General features: G+C 51.6%; 1 protein-coding gene across 3 annotated transcripts in view; it reads left to right on the top strand.

The window, feature by feature from the left end:
• DLL3 (delta like canonical Notch ligand 3) overlaps positions 1-24,065 on the top strand; it is a 329,262-nt gene that overhangs the window by 26,335 nt on the left and 278,862 nt on the right. For all 3 annotated transcript variants that reach the window (XM_075915298.1, XM_075915296.1, XM_075915297.1), the window contains exon 4: positions 10,319-10,576. In XM_075915298.1, coding sequence (XP_075771413.1) covers positions 10,319-10,576 — 258 coding nt within the window. The remainder of the gene's footprint in view (positions 1-10,318; positions 10,577-24,065) is intronic.

The following is a 24,065-nucleotide window of genomic DNA, read 5'->3' on the forward strand; positions in this document are numbered from 1 at the left end:
GGCAGAAGCAATGTTCCATGCTCTCCTGGGGTCCATCTTTTGTCTTTGTCCTAGTTCTTCATATGTCCCCTGGTACCTCTTGTGTCCCCACTATTGTCCCTGCACCCCCTCTGCATCCCAGCTCTTCTCTTGCTTTGGTGATGAGGACGAAGAGCTCCTGTGTCAGTTCTTGGATCTTCTATTCATCTGCGTGGATTCCATTCAGTTCTTCCAGAGAGCCATTGTCTGCTTGACATACAGGCCCTGCTCACTCTCTCCAGTACTGCCAGAGAAGGAACCGGCCCCTTTCCACTCTGAGGGTAAACTGAGTCACACATGGTCCATAGAAAGATGACATTCTTCTCCTCCCTTCCTGCTTGCAGAGGAAATGGAGCAAGATCTCCACCCTAAAGACCTAGAGATGTTTGAACCCTCTCTGAAGTTGGGGCTCCAAGTTCTCCTGCTTCAGTGAAACCACAATTGTCATTGAAACATGCCAGGGCAAGCGTCTCCAATTCCCCAGCCAGTCGGAAAGGTATCCTAGAACAGCTGCCAATTATCGCACGACATACAGTTGTGCAGCAGGACAGAGTTGTTTTCAAACCCATCCCGTGTGTCTTCTCCGTTAGGTCCCTCGCCGCTCCTTTGTCACCTTCAAGTCTTCAGGTGTGAGGTTGTAGTGAGGCCTGACCCCTGCTGACACCTGGCGGAATGGCAGGAAGTAGTCCGGGATGCAGTTTGGGGTGCCCTTCCTGCTAGGTGGGCTAGGAAAAGCCTCTTTGAATCGTTGCAAAGGAGGGGAAAGAGGGTAGGTTTTATCTCCCTGCTGAGCTGGACTTAACCTAGCTATAGCTCTGGGTGTCCCAGGGTCAGGTAAGGCAGGGGGGCAGTGTGGACGGGCCCTTCTGGAGTTTTCACCCCAGGACTGTGTGTATGCCAAGGCCCCATTTTCTCCCTTGGAAAATCCATTACCTAGCCCGCTCCTCCTGTCCCAGATGCTGTGATTCGTGGCCCCTTGGCTAAGAGAATCTGCCATGGCCGTGGCCACCCTGTGAAAAGGTGCCTCTGCCATCATCATCAGCTTCCCGGCTGCTATGCCCTTCTCTGGGGCTTTTCTCACTCCACAGCAGTGTTTGTACCTCTGGCAGGCCTCCTTCCTGTGCATGCTTGGCGGGGACACAGCTGCAGCAAAGCTCAGCTTGGCGTTGGTTTCCCCAGTGTGGGCAGGCAGGGAGGTAACAGTCTGTCTCAGGGAATTCACAGCAGAACTAGGCAGAACCTGTCTCCTGAGTGGAGATGGGTAGGGTCCTTCCTCTGCCCCACTCCAGGTCAGGTGTCTGTGAGCTTGCCAGCATTTTCCTTGTGTGGCAGGAAGGAGGTGGAAAAGCCCCCCAACCCCCATTTTCCCCAGCCACTCCATTTGCATTCTGCTTGAACTATGGGCACCAGAACTTGCCTCAGATTGCGATGTTTGATGTAGTTTTACTGCATGGGCGTTGGCTCCAGTATCCTTCTGCCCCCATAAGGCATCAGCCCAGGAGAGTATAACAGGACGTGGGTACCAGCATCCGGAGTGGGGACTCTACCAGTAGATCCTATGCACAAGAAGCCCTGGCTGGGTACCTGCTTTTTCCCACACGGTCACTACACAGCTAATGCTATGAGGATGTAGTACTGGCTGCCTTCCTGGTGGGGTAGATGGAGGATTAACCCTTCCGTTCTGGGCAGGCCCCAGGAAACAGACCGAAGCAGTTTGCCCCTTCCTTCAGCACATACTACAGCTTTGGGATATGGGGGTTACCTGGTGAGCTGCCCCCTCAGATGCCATGGCTGGGGTGCTTCCACTGGTTCCTTCTCCCCACCAGGATCCCTGGCTAGGCCAGTCCCCTTTGGGTTTTATTTAATCACCAGACGTACTGTCCACAGATCCCAATCAGTCTGGTGACAGCCTCTTTTCACAGATCTCAAGGCCGGGCGCGACCTTTGTGATCATCTGCACAACACAGCCCACAGAACAGCCCCAGCCAACTCCCTAAAGCAGGTCTCCTCCAAAAGCATCCTAGCCCCATTTAAACCTTCCAATCTTTTAAGCTTGTGGGGCCCACGTTAGGTGGGATTGCTCAAACCCCACAAAGGTTCCAGAGAAGTGACCCTTGCACCTGTACACAGTAGTGGAACCAGGCCCGCTGATTGCGGGGGGGGGGGGGGGGAGGGGGCATAGGGGCAGTTGCTCCAAGGCCCAGCAATTCAAAGAGGCTTGGGCCTCCTGGCGGCAGCCCTTTAAATTGCTGCCAGAGCACTGTGTGCAGCTCTGAGGGCTGGCTGGGGGATGCCACGTTCCGTGCGGCTCTAAGGGCTGGGGGAGGCTGCTGTGCTGCATGCTGGCTGCCCTAGCCCTGCCCTTTCTGTGTGCAGAGCTGCCTCCCCCTTCCTTGCCCAGGGGCTTGTGCAGGCTATTGGCTCCCCTGCGGGGAACTACTCTCCTACGGGGGTGGCAACCTCCGTAAATGTCCCTCCTGTGGTCTTCTACCCATCCTGAAATCTTGTCCTAGGGTGTGTCTACACTTGCACCCTCTTTCGAGAGAGGGATGCAAGTGCAGCTGAGCGAAAGTGCAAATGAGGCACGGATTTGAATTTCCTGTGCTTCATTTGCATACTCGCAGACCGCCGCTATTTCGAAATACCCTATTTCGAAAAATAATAGGGACTGTGCCTCTTTTAATTGTTTAGAATTTAGCCTTTCACTTTGTACAGCTCTACAGTCTTCTACAACATTTGTCTTTCTGTTTCCTTTCACTAACCTTGGTTGTTTTATTTTTTTTCTGCTGTGGACACTTGATGCAAAATACTACTGGTGCATCCAGTATCCCACTACTGCCACCAGCTGTCATAGATCAATATGAATCCAGTCCCTTAGAACCTTTCCAGATTACTGTACCACTTTCAAGAGCATACTCCAAATTTCACCAAATTTCTAAATACCCTATTTCAAAATACCAAATACCATATTGCGAAATAACTGTGCAGACACAGTTACTTTGAAAGAAACCCCTTCTTTTGAAATAACCGGTAAACCTCATTTTTTGAGGAGTAAGGGTTATTTTGAAAGAAGGGTTTTCTTTTGAAATAACTGCATTTAGACTGCGTTTCTTTTTTTGAAATAGGGTATTTCGAAATAGCGCCCGCACGCGATTATGCAAATGAAGCATGGGAAATTCAAATCTGCACTTCATTTGCAAGTTTGTTCATCTGGCATTTGCATTCCTCTCTCAAAAGAGGAATGCAATGTAGGCATACCCCCAGACACGACAGGGGTCAATTCAGACATAAGTAGTAAGGCCCCTTTGCACTGCACCTACTGCCCAGTATCAACCCCACCCATCTGAGTAGATACCTCATGGCGTTAGGACATGATATGGGAGAACCATTGGAGTTCATCTGCAGGGAGGCTTGGAATCAAATCAACAGCCAGCTCCAACACGGTGAGGAAGGCATCTCTATCCCCATGCGCCTCAAAGTGGGACATAGGTGTAGATATCTGTGCTTCTTGTAGATCTCCCCAGCTGGGGTTCCACATGGTCTCTTGCTCCTTGGCACTTCGATTTCCCATTCATGCATCCCTCTGTAATGGCTCGTGTTTTGGCAGAGTCTCGTTCAGCTGTCTTGTTCTTGGTCAGCATGCCTGGCAGTCTGCGCCTTCTGTGCCTCCATCAGAAACGCCTTTGCTTTCCGCTCCCATCTTTGCTGCTTCAGCTCTTATATTGGGGCATGCTCAGATTCTCCCCTTTCCTTTGCTCTCAAACTGTGTGGCTTGCCTGGAATCCCTTCTGGGTCCGCACCATGGCTCTTACCCAATTGATCTTCTCTAGTCATTGGGCCAGCTGTGCCTCTTAATTGTTCAGAATTTAGCCTTTCACTTTGTACAGCTCTACAGTCTTCTACAACATTTGTCTTTCGGTTTCCTTTCACTAACTTTGTTTGCTTTATTTTTTTCTGCTGTGGACACTTGATACAAAATACTACTGGTGCATCCAGTATCCCACTGCTGACACCAGCTGTCATAGATCAATATGAATCCAGTCCCTTAGAACCTTTCCAGACTACTATACCACTTTCAAGAGCTGGATTTGTTTTGCATGCTCCAAATTTCACCTCATTTAAAAATTACTTGTTTACAAAATTAGAAATAAAAATACTAGTGTCACTTTAGTTGCTGACTTTCTTGTTTTTACCATATAATTTTAAAATAAATCAATGTGAATATAAATATTGACCTTACATTTCAGTGTATAGTATTCAGTGTGCAGTATAAACAAGTCATTGTATGAAATTTTAGTTTTGTACTGACCTCACTAGCACTTTTTATGTAGCCTGTTGTAAAACTAGGCAAATATTGAGATGAGTTGATATGCCCCCTGGCAGACCTCAGTGTACCCACCAGGTTGAGAGCCACTGTCTTAGAAAAATTATTTGGCTTTGCCTTGCCCTGAACATAGCCTTTCCCAAAGGCTCTGGCATCCCTTTTCTGCCTGGAGGGTCTATTGAGAGACCATCCGAGCTCAGATTCCTGTAGAAACTAGGAAGCTTTCTCAGGCCAGCAGAACATTGATTAGTCATCAGGAATTCAGCCGCAGAGAGTGTTGAGTCTGCATGGAAAAGACAAGCTTCAGACAGTCTGTACTGGCAGAAGCAGCTGCTCCAATATCTTATACATTCCACCTTGTGTCTTCATCCTAGTTCTTAGCACAGCCCTCAGGACCTCCCGTGTCTCTTCCCCGTTACCCCTCTGGGTCTGAGCTCTTTTCTTTCTTGGGAAGCTGGGGATGAAGGGTTAAATGCTAGCCTTTGGATCTGCCATTAATCTGTATGGATTCCTTTTGGTTCTCAGTGGCACATTTGGGCCCAAGTAGGGTTCTAAATGTAGCTTGGCATGGCTGGTCAGGGGGGTGACCACCCTTCAGCCACGTTAGCTAAGCCAACACACCCGTCAGTGGAGACACAGAGTGCTTCTGGTGCTATGGCTCCTGTGATTTGGGAAGTGGCGTTACCATTAAGGGCCAGCCTTCCTCATCTCAGACACGCTGTGTCTACCCTAGGGAGCTATGCTGGGTAGCCGGCAGAGCTGCTATCAGAGAATCACAGAACACTAGAACTGGAAGGGACCTTGAGAGCTCATCAGGTCCAGTCCTCTGCCCTCACAGCAGGACCAAGCACCATCCAGCTCATCCCTGATTGATGTCTGTCCAACCTGCTCTTAAATATCTCCAGTGAGATTCCACTACCTCCCTAGGCAACTTATTCCAGTGTTTAACCACCCTGACAGGTAGGAAGATTTCCCTAAAGTCCAACCCAAACCTCCCTTTGCTGCAGTTTAAGCCCATTGCTCCTTGTCCTGTCCTCAGAGGCCAAGGAGAACAATTTTTCACCCTCCTCCTTGTAACGCCCTTTTCAGTAGTGTCGACATGATATCTTCCATGCCTCAATTCCCCTAACAGAGGAGGCACTGACCCCTTCCCACGCAGTGGGTAAACTGAGTGATGCTGTTCTTTAAAATGTTACCAGGCCTTCCTGCATTCTCCACAGGGTGCTGGGTGTGTGTCTCGGGGGTGGTTGGAGCAGAAGGGGTAGAGGTCAGGGTAGAGGGAGAGTGGAAGTGGGTTGGGTAGATGGCTGGGGTGCTGGGGGCTCTGAGTTGGGTGGGTGGAGAGGAGGGTGCTCGGTGCATGTTGGGGGGGTGCTGGAGACAGCTAAGAGTGAGGTGGGTACTTGGGCACAGATGGGACTAGCACATGGACACAGGCCCTCCCCCAGTGTCAGCGTTTGACCCCTTCCTGCCCTGCCTGGGTCAGCCCCTCATCTGACACAGGGGGGCAAGAAGGAGTATTGTTTTTTTCCTGATGGGTTGGCACTAGCATCACTGATTGCTGTGGGACAAGGTGGCTAGAGGGATGTGCTGTGGGGGATGGGGTGTATTTGGGTGCAGGGCATGTGCTGTGGGTACTGCTTGGCCCCTCTGTGCGGGTGTGTGCTGGGTTACTGGCGTACTGGCTGGGGGGGCAGGGACTAGATGGGATGTATCTTGATTTTTAGGAAGGCTTTTGACCTAGTCCCTCATGACATTCTCCTAAGCAAACTAAGGAAGTGTGGGTCTAGGTGAAAGGACTGTCAGGTGTGTGCATCAGCTGGTTGAAACACTGCGCTCAAAGAGTAGTTGTCAATGGTTTGCTGTCAGCTGGGAAGGCATAGGTAGTATGGTCCCACAGGGCTCAGACCTGGGTCGGATACAGGTCTGCCAACAAGGGAGAGAGTCAAAGGGGGCAATTGCCCCAGGACCTGGCCGTTCAAAGGCACCCAGTCTCCTGGCCACCACTGCTGATACTGTGTGCGTGTTGGGTGGCGGGGGTGGGGGGAGGAATGTATGCCGCAGTCCAGGCAGTGCTGAGGGCTGGCTGTCCCCGGTCCTGCCTCTTCTGCCTGAGGCCCTGCCCCTTCCGGGAGTAAGAGGCTGCTTCCCCTCCTTGCCCAGGGGCAGGCTGTCGGCTCCCCATGTCCGGTGCTAGTCAATATTTTCATGAATGACTTGGACAGCAGAGTGGAGAGTGCTTATAAAATTGGTGGGTGACACACAGATGGGAGGAATCACAAACCCTTTGGAGCTGAAAACAACTTTGACAAATTGGAGAACTGGTCTGAAATCAACAAGGGGAACTTCAGAGACCAGCGGGAAGTACTTCACTTGGGAAGGAAAAAATCCAACGAGTAAGCTTGGGGATATGTTGTTGGAGAGGAACTGGGGGAGCTAGAATCATAGAATACTAGGACTGGAAGGGATCTCAAGAGGTCATTGAGTCCAGTCCCCTGCCCTCATGGCAGGACCCAGCACCATCTAGACCATCCCTGATAGACATTTATCTAACCAGCTCTTAAATATCTCCACAGATGGAGACTCCACAACCTCCCTGGGCAATTTATTCCAGTGTCTGACCACCCTGACAGTTAGGAACTTTTTCCTATTGTCCAACCTAAACCTCCCTTGCTGCAGGTTAAGCCCATTGCTTCTTGTTCTATCCTCAGAGGCCAAGATGAACCAGTTTTCTCCCTCCCCCTTATGACACCCGTTTAGATACCTGAAAACGGCTATCATGTCCCCTCTCAGTCTTCTCTTTTCTAAACTAAACAAACCCAATTTTTTTAGCCTTCCTTTATAGGTCGTGTTCTCTAGACCTTTAATCATTCTTGTTGCTCTTCTTTGGACCTTCTCCAATTTCTCCACGTCTTTCTTGAAATGCGGTGCCCAGAACTGGACACAATACTCCAACTGAGACCTAACTAGTGCAGAGTAGAGCGGAAGAATGACTCCTCGTGTCTTGCTCACAACACACCTGTTAATGCATCCCAGAATCATGTTTGCTTTTTTTGCAACAGCATCACACTGCTGACACACTGCTAGTGGAGATGAAATCGAATGTGAGTCAACACTGTGATGTGGTTTTACTATAACTTCATTCTGGGGCACAAAAGGGAACGACCTTCGCTGTGTGGCACGGGCAAGGCCTTAGAAGGCAGCGTCCAATTCTGCCTGCCACACTTTAGGAAAGACCTGGGCAAACTGGAGAGAGTCCAGGGAAGAGCAACACAAAGGAGCAAAGCTTAAGCACATGGAGATTAAAACACTGGGCATGTCTAGGGGTGGGAAAGGAAGACATAGGGGAAACCGAGAACAGTGTCAAATACTTTAAGGACAGTGGGAAAGAAGATGGGGATCAGCTGTTCTCTATGCCTACTGGAGGGAGGACAAGAAGCAATGGGTTAATTTGCAGCAAGAGAGTTTTAAGCTGGATGTTAGGAACTCCAATGGGAGTGAAGCTCCAGAGTAGGCTTGCAAGTGGGGCTCTGGAATCCCTGTCATTGGACAAGCCCTGTCAGGGCTGGTCTAGGTTCACATGCTCTGGCCTCAGCACCGGGAGCTGGAGCACATGGCCTCTTGTGGTCCCTTCCAGGCCAGCATGTCTCTGATTCTATGTGCGTAGGCAGAGAGCAAGTGGCTGCCAGCTGGGCAGATTCCTGGTGAGTGGAGGGTAGTGAGTAAGTGCCCAGTCCTGGGGTAGCAGATGGAGAAGGGATCCCAGGTGGGCTGGGATATATGCCAATGGAGTGTGTAGGGTGTGAGTGCTAATGCAGTGAGTTCCTTAGGGGAATGAGAGAGGAAAGAATGCAGGCTGGGGGACTCTCTCCTGGGAAGCAGTAAATGGGGGCAAATCATTGGCTAACCGTGAGCTCCAAGTGCTACACTGGGGCCAAAAGAGCCGATGTAACTCTGGGATGTACAAACGGGAATCTCGAGCTGGCGCAGGGAGGATCTTTTCCCTCTGGGCACTGCTGCGACCGTTGCTGGGATCCCGTGTCCAGGTCTGGGGCCCACAATTCAAGAAGGTTGTTGATAAACTGGAGATGGGCCAGGGATGAGCCACGAGAATGTCTGAAGGGTTTGAAACCCTGCCCGGTAGTGAGAGACTGAATGAGTCAGTCGACTGGAAAGATGCAGGCCTGGCTTGATCCCCATCTATCAGCACCTGCCTGCGGGAACAAATATTTAATCAAGGGCTCTTGGGTCGACTGGGAAAAAGTTGAGCGCAATCTGATGGCTGAAGTTGCAGCTGGACATATTCAGGCAGGACGTAAGAAGCACAATTTTAATGGAGGGGAATTCCCCATTGAGGTGGATTCTCCATCCCTGTCCATTTTAAAATCAAGACGGATACAAAGGCACGGGAACTAGGGATGCAGGAGCTAAGGGCTCCCGGCCTAGCATAAAGGTCCCCGGCTACTGGTCCTGGGTCCTGGGGTCTCAGTTAGAGCCCTGTGCGTTGGGCGGCAGCTGAGAATCCAAACGCCCCGGAACCCTGGCTGCTGACCCCATGTGCTGAGGCTTTGCTGGCGGGGTGGGGGGCAGGAGCAAGGGGGCTCAGTACCCCCACTTTTAAAACTCTCCCGTGCCATTGCCTGGATGTCTTTCCAAGCGATCTGCTCGAGCGCCAGCAGTAAGTTGTCTGGCCTGTGTCATGCAGGGGGTCAGACTGGATGATCAGCAGGTTCCCTCCTGGCCTCTGCTCCAACCCCCTTAAGAAGGACCACCCTCCTCCCCTCCCCCGCCCCCCCGCAGGCAGGCAGCAGGGTTGGACAAAGGCATGGGCGAGCCTGGCAGCTTCCCAGGGCTCCAACCAATGGGGGGCGCCTGATGGAAGCTGTAAGGGGTGCGCGGCATCCTTTACAGCTGCCATCAGGTGCCGCGCGCCCGGCTCCTGCAGTGCCGGCCTGCCCGCATCCCCTCGGCGCCGGCCAGCAACGCCCTTTCCCCCGTGGCCATGGGGTCCTACACAACCCGGCGCACGCACTAGCAGCAACAACCAGTCCGGACTGGGCCACGCTTCTACCGTGTGTCCTGGGGGCGGGCCTGTGCACCCTAGGGGGATGGGCCCGCTCCCCATGGGTGGGTCCGCGCATGCACCTTGAGCCCAGGGGCGGCGCTGCACGCCCGTGCCCGGAGTGCCAGAATGCCTCGGGACGGCCCTGGCAGGCAGCAGTGGGCCCTGCCTGTGGCAGGGCTGGGGAGGAGAGTTGTTCCATGTATCCCTGCGATGGGGGGGCACTAGCTGGTGGGTGGGGATGTGGATGGGGGAGGGAGGGAATCCCTGCTGTGTGACTGGGAGGTGTACACAACATGGCAATGTCACCAGCTGGGTCAGTGTTATGTGTTTCTCTTGGAGTGGCTAGTCCACAGAGGATAACAGCCTTACTACCGCTGCCAGCTAACTGAGTCCTTCCTTTAACGCATGGGTTCCCAAACTGGGGGGACGTGTCCTCCCTGGGGGTGTGTGTGAAGAAATTCTGGGGGGGGAAAGAGTGGAGGGCAGATGGTGGAAGGCTACCCAACCCCGTCAGTCCCCCCCCCCCGTCAACTCTTCCCTCTCCCTCCCCCCCTAAGTTTTGCTTTTTTTTGTTTTTCGGCCCCCGCCAGTCCCTTTTTTTTTTTTTGCTCAACAAGTTTTGCTGTTGGGGGTGGGGGTTCTCAAAAATCAAAAAGGGGGCGTGATGCCAAAAAGTTTGGGAATCACTGCTTTAACTCAAGTGAGCAACGTCCCTGCCTTCTCGGGTTCCTCCCAAGGCCCTTAGACTTCACTTATGCCTGGCTTAGGCCCTTTGTGCCAAAGATCCCGATGTTTGGCCCAACCCCACGAGAAAGAGGGTCGTTGCAGGGAAGTGGGGGGGAGGGAAGAACTGCGCTTTTCCCACACTCTTCATTAACGACCCATTTCTCTTCTCCCTCCCTGCCCATCAGAGGACGTGCAGAACCTGATCAGCCGCCTGGCCACACGGCGCCGGCTGGCAGTGGGCGAGGACTGGTCCCAGGACGTGCAGCTGGGAGAGCAGAGCGAGTTGCGTTATTCCTACCATGTGCTGTGTGATGAGCACTACTATGGCGAGGGCTGCTCTGACTACTGCCGCCCCCGCGATGATCCCTTTGGGCACTATGGCTGCGATGAGCTGGGCGCCCGCATCTGTCTGGCCGGCTGGAAGGGGGAGTACTGCGCCGAGGGTGAGTGAGAGCTCCCTGGGTTCACCAGGCCTGCCCTCGGCCTCCAAATGTGCCCCGCCCCACCTTGGAATAACCTCGCCCCCTCCTCAGGACCCTGAACGTACCACGCCCCGCCTCAGAACCCTCCGAATAACCTCGCCCCCTTCTCAGAACCCTGAACGTACCACGCCCCCCCCTCGGAACCCTCCAGATAACCTCGTCCTCTCCTCAGAACCCTGAACGTACCACGCCCCGCCTTGGAACCCTCCGAATACCCTCTCCCTCTCCTCAGAACCCTGAACGTACCACGCCCCACTTCGGAACCCTCCGAATACCCTCTCCCTCTCCTCAGAACCCTGAACGTACCACGCCCCACGTCGGAACCCTCCGAATACCCTCTCCCTCTCCTTAGAACCCTGAACGTACCATGCCCCACTTCGGATCTCTCCGAATACCCTCTCCCTCTCCTCAGAACCCTGAACGTACCATGCCCCACCTCGGAACCCTCCGAATAACCTCGCCCCCTCCTCAAAACCCTGAACAAATCACACTCTGCCTTGAAACCCTCTGAATAACTTAGCCTCCTCCTCAGAACCCTGAACATGCCACTTCCCCCCGTGCACCCCTCCGAATGCACCAAGTCCTTCTAACCCCTCCAAACACACCTCGTTCCCTGGCCCCGACTTCTGAATATACCATACCCCTTCTCTCCCAAGACACCTCTGTCTTCACCTCACTTGCTCCACCCTGGACTTCTGAATATACCATGCCCTGTCCGGACTTCTCCAAATACAGTTCATTCCCCCCTCTTCTCCCCAACCCCTCTAAATACACCTCAGTCACCCCCTTCCAGGATTGCTGAATATGCTATGCCCTTCCCCCAGACCTCACCAAATATATTTCCTTTCTCTGCTCTCTAAGAACATAAGAACGGCCATACTGGGTCAGACCAAAGGTCCTTCTAGCCCAGTATCCTGTCTGCAGACAGTGGTCAGCACCAGGTGCCTCAGAGAGGGTGGACCGAAGGCAATGATCAAGCAATTTGTCTCCTGCCATCGCTTTCCAGCCTCTGACAAACAGAAGCCAAGGACACCATTTTATCCCCTGGCTAATAGCCTTTTATGGACCTAACCTCCATGAAACTATCTAGCTTCTCTTTAAACTCTATTATAGTCCTAGCCTTCACAGCCTCCTCTGGCAAGGAGTTCCACAGGTTGACTACACCCTGTGTGAAGAAGAAGATTGCTAAATATACTATGTCCCCCCCAGACTGACTTCCCCAGACCTCAAATACATCCCACTCTCCCCCAGAACCTCCCGAAAACACCCCACCTCCAACACATCTCTCTCCTCCACCTCCTCAAAGACATTTCTCTCCTCCCACCCCTCCAAACCTTTCCCTAATACAGCTTCTTTACCCAATCACCTCACTCTCCCTGCCCCCTGAACATCCATTGTTCCCCACAACACACCTCCTTCCACCCATGCCTCCCCCCAAATTGTGCCTTACTCCTCCTGCCACACCATTACACCAGGACATTTTTCAGCGCTACCTGAGCCACTCAGGTGACTGTCTCTTGGTCGTAGCATGACACCCTAGTCCAGGCCCCCTGGAATGAACCCTCCCAGCTTTGCAGCTCATCTGCAGTATGGCACTCTGCTCTGGGCTTTGCAAGCCTCCTTGTGTTCCATTGCAGGCTAGCCATCTGCACACACCCCACTCCTTGTCTCATTTGGCAGCCCAACGCACCGATCCACTGCTGTGGGGAAGCAGGGCCCCCGAGGTCGCTGGCATCCCCTCAGCTCAGCACTGTCCAGAGCGAAGGTGCCAGGCTGTGTCCATAGTGAAAGCAGATGTAAGCTTAATGAACACAGCTTATGGTAAAGATCTGGAACTGGTGGAAGGAACAGGACTGGTAATGCCAGATTGATCCCGATGGGTATGGCTACACTGCACTAACAAATCCATACCACTGAGCCTGAGACCCAGGTCAGCTGACTGGGATTCATGGGGCTCGTGCTGAAAATGGCCATGCCGTGGGTCTCTTACCACTGTGCAGATGCACTCCAGGGTGTGCACGTCCCATACATCGCTGATGGAGGCTGGCAGGTCCACTCCTGTGCCGTTGTCCTCTGCCCTGTGCTCTGATCCCAGGGCACATATGGTGGCATGGATCGGCACCCCTCCAGTTTCTTCTTACCTGCCACGTGGCCCGAGCCGAATCCTGTGACTCAGCAGTGATCCTTGTTCTTTCAGAACCTGCGGGTATAGAGAGTGTGCGTCATTTCGTAGCCTTGCTGCCGTCCGAGTTTGAGTGATTGCTACTCTGCCTAGTTTTCCCCACAGAGCAGCGCTCCGCCCAGCACCCCAGAACTTAAGAACCAGATTGCCTGCCCCCGTTCCTTCTCCCTCAGCAGAAAACACCTCGGCGATCCTGGAGATGCTTGCCCTGTGCAGCATTTGCTGACCCTCCCCTCCACACAGATGGGAGTTCTGTGTGAAGGTAAATCTCTTGGACAAGGCAAGGAGATGGCAGTTGGAGCCAGGCAGTGGCCTCAGAGTGTAGGTAGCACCCCTCTGAGCTCAAGCTTTAAGTAGGGAGGGCACCCATCTGGTTTTGAACCAAACCTACAGCACTGAGACAAAGCCAGTATTGGCTGGTGGATGCCATTTAAGTAGCATGGTGCATGCGAGCTCATGCTTGCAAGGGGCAGGCCAATGCACTCCTCAAAATGGCACCCCTCACGCTGCCCAATCATGCAATCACACTGTGTATGTGTGAGGTCCTGCCAGCAGGGGCAGGGCGATGCACTCCTCCAAATGGCACCTCCCTCGTGGCACGAGTGCATGCGAGGTCACGCCGGCGGTGGCAGGTCCAGGCCATTCCCAAAAGTACCAGCATGCCAGATATTCCAGGAATGTGTGAGTGACCACCGGAGCTCTGGGTCTGTTAAGCCTAAGAAACCCTCCTCCAGAAGGTCACATGGAGGAAGCCATTTTGTAGAACACTCTGGTGTCCTTTGCTAAGAGGGGAGGGTGCCAGTACTTCAGAAAGTCAGGACTCAAGGACAGAAAGGTATTCTTCCAGAGCTGCCTTTAAGAAGAAAAGAGCCCTCCCTTACTTGGTGCAAGTCATGAGTATCCTTGCGTGTGGGTTCTAAGTACCTAAATCTTCCTTTCAAGAAGTGACATCATGAAAGGGTACCATCATGAAAGAATGGTATATCAACCAATGGTACAGATCTGTTGGTATCAACTCCAGCGCCACCTCATAGAAACACTGGCATCTGACGGCTCTGTTTGGGCATTCTACCATGGACTTTCCTTGCAGAAGACCACCTCATTCTTTAATGGATCCATCCTCTGGTGTATCAGGCTACAGCTAGACTGCAGGCTTCCTATACAAGAAGCCTTTATCGGAAGAGATCTTCTGCAAAAACTTCTTGCACAAGAGAGCGTCCATACTGCAAAAGCGCATTGAGAAAATGATGCACTTTTGTGAAAGAGAGCCTCCAGACTGCATGGATGCTCTCGAAAGTAAGCTCTGATTGCTATGCACAGAATGGCCAACGGGGCACTTGTGCTTTTTCCTTTTTCCTCTTTTTGCGCAAAAAAACCCTCTTCCCCATCCACACATGCCTTTTTGCAAAAGAACTCTTTCACAAAAAGACTTCTTCCTTATAGAAAGAGGAATACCAATTGCCAGGGCTCAACAAATAATGTAATCTACTTGCCCGTGGCGAGTAGATTACAACCCGGAAGAGCTGGTGCAGAATGCTCTGTGCATACGCAGAGTGCAAAACCACGCAGCTGGCAAGCAGGGCTCGCTGCCGCTTGGCGAGCCCTGCCAATTGCACAAAAATGCACTTGAGATGTGGACTCTCCGCGAGTTTTGTCAGAAATCAGCTGTTTTTCCAACAAAACTCTGTAGTGTAGACGTAGCCTCAGATCCACTGGCACTAACTTCCAGTACTCCCTGTACTCTGGGTTAAACTGAGACCTTCATCTCTCCCAAGAATATTTTTGCCTTATATTCCTGCAGTCTCCTCTGTTTATCAGTCCAGTTCTACTCAGACACCTCTACACCACAGGAAATCAACCTGAAGCCCTACTACATATGCAAGTCGGATCATTCCTTTTTCAGTACTGCTGGTAAAACATGAGATGACTTGTTTTTCATCAGTGGAATCTGATCTTCTAGACTAGATTTCAACCCCTCAGAGTGAAAGAGAGATCGGTCTGGACAGAACTTCTAGGACGCCCTGGATCCATACTCCTCTCAGACGTCTCTACCAAAGGGACTGATGGCTTCCAGTCCCTTGGGGGGACCAGCCCTCCATCCAGTTGACCCATCATATAGGCCTTACTGACTCCCTTGAGATCCATGCAGGAATCATTCTGGATCTGTGCAGGAATCATACTTATCACCTTCCCCTAGATAGTACCACAGGCTCGGTTGGGGCATACAGCGGAGGAAATCAAACCGGATCCAAGAAGAGTGTCCTCCTTCTCTCCCAATGAGGCAATTACCCCGTCATCCCCTAGCCTGCCTAATGACCACCACAGGTAGTACCAGGAGCCAGGGGCAGCCTGTGACTATAGGCTGACTCGGCCGTCGCCTAGGGTGCTGCCTTCAACGGGGCGCCCAGGGGCGTCCGATGATGATGTCACTCCATTGACAGCTGTGCAGGCGGGGGTGCCGATCGCACGTTCCTCCTGGGCCGCCAGGCGCCTCAGGCCATTCCTGCCAGGAGCTTTTATAGAGGTTTGTGAGTGGGCTCCAGATCCTTCCTGAGGAGGACCACGACGCCCCGCATAGGCTGTTGGAATGATGCCATTGGGAGCTTGCTTGGCCCTACTGTGTCCATACCCTCACAAGGGTAGAAAAGCAGTTCTTCATTCCACTGAAAGGGGCCACGTTCCTGCTTACCCACCCAGCACCAAACTCCTCGGTGGTACAGGCAGCCAGAGAGCATTCCCGATTAGTTCTCCAGTCCAACTCCATCTGACTAGGGCGATAGCACCCATGCACTCTCAGGGTGGAAGCTATTTTCATCTACCAGCCTCCAAGTCTGAATCGCTAACCACTCAGCCCCTGTTGCAGAAGCGTGACTTCACAAGCTGCACTACAGTTGTGTGGCCCAAGGAGGTTGAGGGCCAATTCCAAGCCCTCATCAACATAGGCCATTGTAACCAGCCTCATTGCGTAAATCTAGAGCCATTGCCACAGCCACTGAAATAAGACAAGAGCTGTGGCTTAAGAGTTCTTCAGGAAAGTCCAAAATGCCACTGACTGAGGACTTGCCTGTTGAGGAATCTTATTTCACTGAGAAGATGGACGAGTCACTTCACGCCCTTATGAACTCTAGAACAATCGGCCACTCCTTGGCCACTTATACCTTAGCCCCGAAGAGGAAACACCATAAGCACAGCTACAGGCCCAGTGGTGCCTCCTCCTCCAGCACCTTTACGAACCACCATGTAAATGACAGAGGGTTCAAAGAGAGAGCTTCCTGGCTTCTTAACTTCAGCTGCCTCCACTCAAGACCACTTTCCAACCAGGGTTTATTTTGTTGAGATGCTAGAGAACCATGTAGCTCTATTGATTTCCCCCCATTGCCCAAACCTTTGGTGGCCATCTTGCCTTCTTTGTGCTCACTGGAAGGCAGGAACAACGGAGATGAGTGGCCGCATTATTGAATTCCTCGTCCCTCTTCTCTGTCACAAGGAGATTCCCTATCAGCAGGCGCTGCTCACAGAATCTTGAGGGAAAGGGGTTCTACTCCCCAGTCTTTGTTACTCCCAAGAAACATGTAGCCTGTAGGCCCATTCTCAATCTTTGATGGTTCGATGTTTTTGTCAGGACTCCAAATGGTTACACGGCTTCAGTAATCCCCTCCTGAGAGGAGGGTATGTGTGGTTCACAGCTCTCTGCATGAAGGATGCCTACTTTGCTGTGGCACGTATGTGCCCCACAGAAGGTGCCTTGGGTTTCTGGTAGGACAAGAACACTACCCATTCCGAGTACTTCTGGAGTAGCTGCAGCACCGAGTGTCTTCATGAAGGTCTTCTCAGTGATGGCAGCCCACATGAGATGAAACAGTTGCACAATCTTCACATACCAAAATCACTGGCCACTGACGGGCAAAGCAGTCAGGGAGTCCAGTCACCAGCCATATTCTTACTCTCATAACACCCTTGGGAGTCCATCTGAACAAAGAAAAGTCCACGTTGCCTCCCCCAAGGATGATAGACTTTAGGGAGGCTATCCTGCTTTTGGTCTCAGCAGGGGTCAACGCTCCCAGTGGAGAGACACACATCTTGATAAGAAAAGTCGCGCTTGAACCATCAACCACAGTCAAAGGCCACTTTTCCCTATTAGGCCTCATGCTTGGGTCATGTTGTTTGCCAGGTTCCAGAGACAGGACGGCAGACAACAAGTGATCTGACAATATGAACATTAGGGTAGCTGTTCTCATAGATTTATAGACTTTAAGGAACCATCATGGCCATCTAGGCCAGTGGTTCTCAATCAGGGGTCTGGAGCCTCCCGGGGAGCTGCAACCAGGTTTCTGGGGGCTGCCAAGCAGAGCCAGCATTAGACTTGCTGGAGCCCAGGGCAGAAAGCTGAAGTCTCACTGCATGGGACAGGAGCCAGGGTCCCCGAGTACGGCCATCTGGGGCTGAAGCCAAGGCCTGAGAAACTTAGCTGTCTGGGGCCCACTGTGACATGGGATCCGGGTAGTAGCCTGCTTCTTACCCCCTAATGCTGGCCCTGGATTTTAAATGCAGAACAACAGTTGTTTGGGCACAGCTTGGCTGTGGAGTTTTTGTGGCATGTTGGGACGAGGGAGCTCAAGAAGAACTAGGATGAGGGCCACGGGTCTAGGCTGACCTCATGCACCTCACAGGCCACTCACCCACTCCCATAATAGTCCCATAATTTCTGACTGAGTTACTGAAGTCCTCCAATCATGATAAGGCTTCAAGTTACAGAAAATCCACCATTTTCACTAGTTCAATTCAGTAAGATGCTGCAGAAGAATGTGGAAACCCACCAGAATCTCTGCCAACCCGACTCGGAGGAAAATACCTTCCTGACCCCAAATCTGGCGATCAATTAGTCTCTGAATGTCTGGACAAGACCCATTCTCCCTGGGAAAGAATTCTCTGTCGTAACTCAGGCTACGGCTACACTGCCATTTTTTTCGGAAGAAGATATGCAAATCGCGCTCCCATTTGTATATCTTCTTCCGATTCTTTTTGCAGAAGAGGTTTTTCCAATATTTGGCCCCGTGTAGACTGGGCCAAATGTCAGAAAAAAACCCTTTCTCAAGACCCTGTAAAGAGGGTCTTTTTTCCGACATTTGGCCCCATCTACACGGGGCCAAATATAGGAAAAACCTTTTCCGCAAAAAGAATCGGAAGAAGATATGCAAATGTGAGTGCGATTTGCATATCTTCTTCCGAAAAAAAAAGCGCAGTGTAGCCGTAGCCTCAGAGCCCTCCCCCTCCAGCGTCCTGTCTCCAGTCGTTGGGGATACTAGCCAATAGCAGTCAGAGAAGGGCCGTGTGCCATTGTAGGCAATCTCTTCATGCCATCCCCTCCATGAACGTGTCAAGCTCAGTCTTGAAGCCAGTTAGGTTTTGAGCCCTTTGGGAGGCTGTTTCTGAACATAACTCCTCTGGTGCCTGGAAGCTGCCTCTAATTTCAAGCCTGAACTTATTGGCCTAAGTTCCAGCCAAAGTCAAGGCCCCTTTGGCCTGGTGGACAAACCCAGAGTCAGTGCATGTGGAAATCCCTTTTGTTGCATTCACATCTGACTCAAGCAGTGTCACAGATGCATCCCTTACATGATGGGGTGGCCCACATGGGCAGTCACCCTTCACAGGGCACGTGGGCCCCTCGAGAATCCAGTGTGCATATCAGTCAGCTGAGAGCAGTCTACTTAGCCTGCCTTCCATTCCTCGTGTTGATTCAATCTAGCCTCTTCCAAATAATTGTCTTCTATGGAAACAATCAAGGTGCTTGTCTCCTATGTGTAGAGACCCTCAACAAATCAAACTATGTCGTCAGGAACTGCATAAAACTCTTGGTAATATACCAATTAGGGCACAGAATTCTTTGGGGAACACGTCTCTGCAGACCATGAATGGGACTTGCACAATTTTGGCCTGAATGAGACACTCACCCAGAGGAAAATGCCATCCTGGGATCTGTGGGCATCCCAGACAAACAAGGGACTCAACCTACTCTCCACTGGAACCTCAGTCCTGTGCTTTTCCATGCTTCTCAGATGTCCCTTTGAACCACTGGCCATTTGCTCCATGTCCTACCTGGCACCGTCCTCATGTTTCCAAGAAAGAAGGGAGACGCCCCTCTCTTGACCTCAGGTGAACTTTGGTGTTCCACCATCGAGATTAACACCAAATAGAAAACCATGTTGGGTGTTGGTTGTAGCAGAATGAACACGGACAAAAGTCTGCTCAAATCACAGTGGAGTCTGTCTGCGTCTTATCAGTTAGCACATCACCCTTCCCACATGGGGCAACTTCAGCAGCATCACTTTGAGATGTACCTATCCAGGCTTCTGGAAGGCAGCATCTTTTGCAGATGCAGCTGGTGGCACTGGGGTATTACAGAATCTGGCCCAACATCATCTTTGCACCCTCCTGCTGTCAGGGTATTGCTTACTAAGCATCCAAGTGTGGAATACACATTGGGACTGGCACTCAAAGAAATGGAAGTTACTTCTCTCTAACTGGAAGTTGTTCAAGAAGTGTGGTCCTCTCTGCATTCCATTTCCCCTCAGCTGAGGTGGGGGAGATGAACTGGAGGGACATCAGTCGGCACTGCCATTTCTACCCTCCGTTCCGAGCATCAGGAGAGCAACTGCGCAGATGTGCACCTTGCTTGGAACAAATTTCCAGTCTTTGGAGCATGAACATTTTAGCTCGCTGTCTGCTTTCCATTCTTCTGCTCTTCTCTTGCATTTCTTCACCTGGACACAATGGAACCATTTGGCCTCAGGGCTGGTAGGTTTTCAAGCCATTCTCAGGAGCAGAATACAGATTGGGGATCACACATCTCCAAGAACCTCCAGTTACAGATAAAAGAAAACACAAATATTGGCGTCAATATTTATTACCAAGTTCCGTCTAGTCTGATTAGGTGTCTCTTCCCCCAGTGGTCAGTCCATCCAGAGACACTCATACTGCAGAATATTGCTCTTGTAATGGATGCTATCTTGCATCCTGTTGTCTTCTCTTGCACCGTCCCAAACTTTCGGTTTCTTCTCATAACCAGGTAGTTTCATTAACTTCAGATCAGCCCCAACCGTCCCATTTAGGGTTTTTTCTAGGGGTTCTTCTGTCTTTGTCAAGGCTCAGGCTCGTGTTTGGCCCAGACCAGAAACACAGGGCTGAGCTGGGTTGAAAGATGCTGGTTGTTTGCACGCATGATTGAGGTAGAATCATAGAGCTGGAAGAGACCTCAGGTGGTCATCAAATCCAGCCCTCTGCCCAAGGCAGGACCAATCCCTACTGCAACCCACCCTGCCACAGTTCCAGGCTCCATCTCCAGCAACATTTCCCCCCTCTCTTTCTTACACTATTTCCTGTACAAACATCCTGTAATAACCACAGTGATCAGTTTGTACTTGGCTTTCGGCAGAGACCCCATGGGACCCTCCTAACCCCCATTGGGGAAGAATCAAGAAGATGGTCAGACATAGGTGTGTAATTTGTCTGTGTCTGACTGATCATGTATGCCACGCACATTTTGCTTTCCCTGTTGTCAGAACACATCAAGCCTGCCTCAACCCACTCCCCAATTCTTGTCACGATTCTAGCTTGTTCCCTACACTGAATGCACTTTGTCCTACACCCACAATACATCTTGTTAACTGTCTACCTCAATAAACGCCACCTCACCCCAATAAACCTCACCCCCTGCTCATAATGCATTTTGCTTCCCTCTGCCCTCCAACAAACCTTGCTCCCCTCATGCCCACCGTACTCCCCTTGCCCCTCCTCACACACCCTCCAATGCATCTCACACTCCCCCCTGACTCCATCTCCAGGCCATTCCCCCGAGACAGCCCTGCCATGCCTCATTCTCCTCAGGGTCCCGGAAATAACTTCCTCCCCTCAGATCCCCACAACATACCTTCCTCCACCCCTCAACCACACCTTGCTCCTCTCCAAGTCCTCCAGTGCACCTAGCTCCTGCCATGCCTCCATCTCACTCCATCCCCACCTCCAAAGAAACTGTACTCCACTTACGCTCCCACAACACCTCCCGAGACACCTCCCCTCCCCTTACTTCCCTCTCTTCCCCCCAACATATCTTGTTCCCCTCATGGACCAGGTCATACGAGGCCAGGCCTAGTGGTGGGAGTTCAAATGCCTGCGCCAAGGGGTGAGGAAGATCAGAGTCAGAGCCGAGGGTTGGAACTGGATTACCAGGAGTAAAGGAAGGTAGAAGCAGGGTTTGAATGGGATGGGCACAAGGCTAGGCTCAGGGCAGGAGGGGCAGAGTAGGAGTAAGACTTGGAGAGATGAGCCCAGAGAGGCCATTGGCATGTGTGTTGAGCAGCCAGCGAGGAGCTGCTGTTAGGTTTAAGAACTGGACTGCAGGCTGTGTGGTCTGTCCAGCAGCCTAGCTGGCTCATTGGGGCATCCGAAGTAGTGAGCGGGTGCAGCTTAGGGTCCTACCCCAGACAGTATCACCCCTATCAAGAGGGCCTCTCAGTGTCACCAGGACTGGTTTCTTGGGGTGGTCTCTGAAATGCCACAATACATCCAGAGCAGGAGTGATTTGCCAGTTCCTGGGACTGCTCGTCTGGGCTGTTACCCTCCAGGTCAACCAGTTCTTGGAGCGGCCATCTGACTAATTGGGACTCAAGAATCTGCGTACTAGACATACTCATTGCACCCTTGTACAGCTATGGGGCAAGGGGAAGGTTGGGGGCTGGAGGAATGTGGCAAGGGGTTCACTGTGTCTGGCTTAAGAAGGGAGACATGAAATATAGGGTGGATTTGCATGGACTTGGGTAATTGCAATCTGAAAGTTGCTGGGTTGGTTCATGCCTCAATCTGCAGAGGGCCCGGATTTTGGTGCTGAGGTGCAAGGATATTTAAAACTGCATGTGGACAGTCCGACTTGTCTCCTATGGCAAGGTCAGGGACAGCCAGGCAGTCCTTGGCTGCATGCAAGTGTTCTTTTTGTCCTTGATGGAAATGGTAGCTAGAGCTGTGACAGCTGGTACTGGACAGTTTGTGGGGATGTCTGGATGACAGCAAAGGGCAAACACCATGGCTGTCAAAAAATGGGCTTTGATGGGTAGAGACATGAGTGGCATTAGTGTAAGCAAACTCAGCACTTGGGAGTTGTCCTGGTGATAGTTCCCAAGAGGCAACCGGGAAATGAACTGAGGAGCACGGGCTGACACGATGCTTGATGGCCTTCCATGGAGCTGAAAAATCTTTTCTAGGAAGAGGCAAGCCATTTCCTGGGCAGTAGGGATTGTGTGTCAGGGGTGAAGTATGTTCTTTGGATTAAGAGGTCAACCACAACAAGGCAGCAGCTCCACAATAAAGCCGATGGAAATGGCAGACTGTGACTGAAATGAGATGGACGTGGACTGGAGAAGTTTTGGGCATGGCCAGTTGGTCTGGGTGCAGGATCTTAGGTAGTTCTTGTTTGAGGTGTGCAGGAGTGGGCGCAGAAACGCCTTGTGATTAGGCTCCAGGTGTTGAAGTGGCTGCATCGTGACGTGCCACTTTCGGACACAGCTGTGGTCCTTGGGGTCCTCTGCCATGTCTTGGAACCTGAACATGAGGGCTACTGGGGTGCCAGCATTCTCCTGCTGGCTCGTTGGGTATGAATGAACTCCATTAGGCTGTTGTCTTCTGTGCCATTTTTGAAATTGGGTGCCCTTCCTCTGAGCTCCCTCCATAACCTGGACCAACTTGGTAAAAGCTTTTGCAGAATGGAGTCTTTTTCTCACCCACTGCAAGTCAGGGGCGGCCCATGAGCCTAGGCAGACTAGGTGGTCGCCTAGGGCACTGCCGGCCTGGGGTGCCCGATGATGACATCACGGGGCGCTGGGGCGCCTGATGATTACATCATGGCCAGGCAGGAGTGCCGACCGCGCCTTCCACCTGCGGCGCCAGCTGCCACAGCCGGCCTCAGGCCGCTCCTGCTGCAAGTACTTAGCCTTATGGGATAGGGCATTGGCGTTCCTGCTTCTTGCTGCTGCGTAGTAAGTGACTATGAAGTCAAAACGGTGAAGAAGAGGAGGAAGCAGTGGATCTGTTGATGGTTGAGGTGGAAAATATTCCAGGTTCTTGTGATCTGTGAGCACTTGGACAAGGAGTCTGGGCCCCTCTAATAGATGCTTTCATTACTCAAATGCTGCCTTAGTAGCTCAGAGTTCCTTATCACAGGTATCATAATCCATCTCTGCTGGGACGAGCTTGTGAGAATAATAGGTACAAGGGTGAAGTCAACATATAGGACCCATAGTTGGGACAGTAATCTCCCCGGGCGAAACTGGCTGTGTCAGCCTTCATTGAGTGGGGCAGCAGTGTCTCGGTGAACTAAGATGAGTGCTGTGGTGAATTGCTTTTTTAGCTGATCAAGGGTATGTCTACACTAGCCCCCTAGTTCGAACTAGGGAGGCTAATGTAGGCATTCGAAGTTGCAAATCAAGCCTGGGATTTAAATATCCTGCGCTTGATTTGCATCTTCCCAGCCGGTCGCCATTTTTTAAATTTACAAGTCCAGACTGCCCGCATCTACACGCGACAGGGACCCAGTATTTTGAATTAAAGCCCTAAATCAAACTACTTGTTATTCCTCCTGCAAGGAGGTAGTTTGATTTAGGGGCTTTAATTCGAAATACCGGGTCCCTGCCGCGTGTAGACGCGGGCAGTTAGTCTGGACTTGTAAATTTAAAAAATGGCGACCGGACAGAAAGATGCAAATCAAGCATGGGATATTTAAATCCCGTGCTTGATTTGCAACTTCAAATGCCTACATTAGCCTCCCTAGTTCAAACTAGGGGGCTAGTGTAGACATACCCTTGATCAGCTAAAAGGTTTGGGCTTCCAAAAGAACTGGACTCCTTTTTGCAGAAGGACAGTCAGAAGAGCAGTGAGGCTGGAAAATACCTCAATGAATCACTGTTAGAAGTGAAAACAACGAAGAGTCCTGTGGCACCTTAGGTATGTCTACACTACCCCGCTAGTTCGAACTAGCAGGGGTAATGTAGTCATCCGCAATTGCAAATGAAGCCGCGCGGCACGGGGTTCGAACTAGCCGGCATTTAAAAATGGCGCCGGCCGGCTTAATGCAAATGAAGCCCGGGAAATTCAAATCCCGGGCTTCATTTGCAATTGCGAATGACTACATTACCCCTGCTAGTTCGAACTAGCAGGATAGTGTAGACATACTCTCTGAGATTAACACATTTATTAGGTGTGACACTCATCTGATGAAGCGGG

Source organism: Pelodiscus sinensis, unplaced genomic scaffold, assembly GCF_049634645.1.
Source record: "Pelodiscus sinensis isolate JC-2024 unplaced genomic scaffold, ASM4963464v1 ctg34, whole genome shotgun sequence".
NCBI classification, from domain to species: domain Eukaryota; kingdom Metazoa; phylum Chordata; order Testudines; family Trionychidae; genus Pelodiscus; species Pelodiscus sinensis.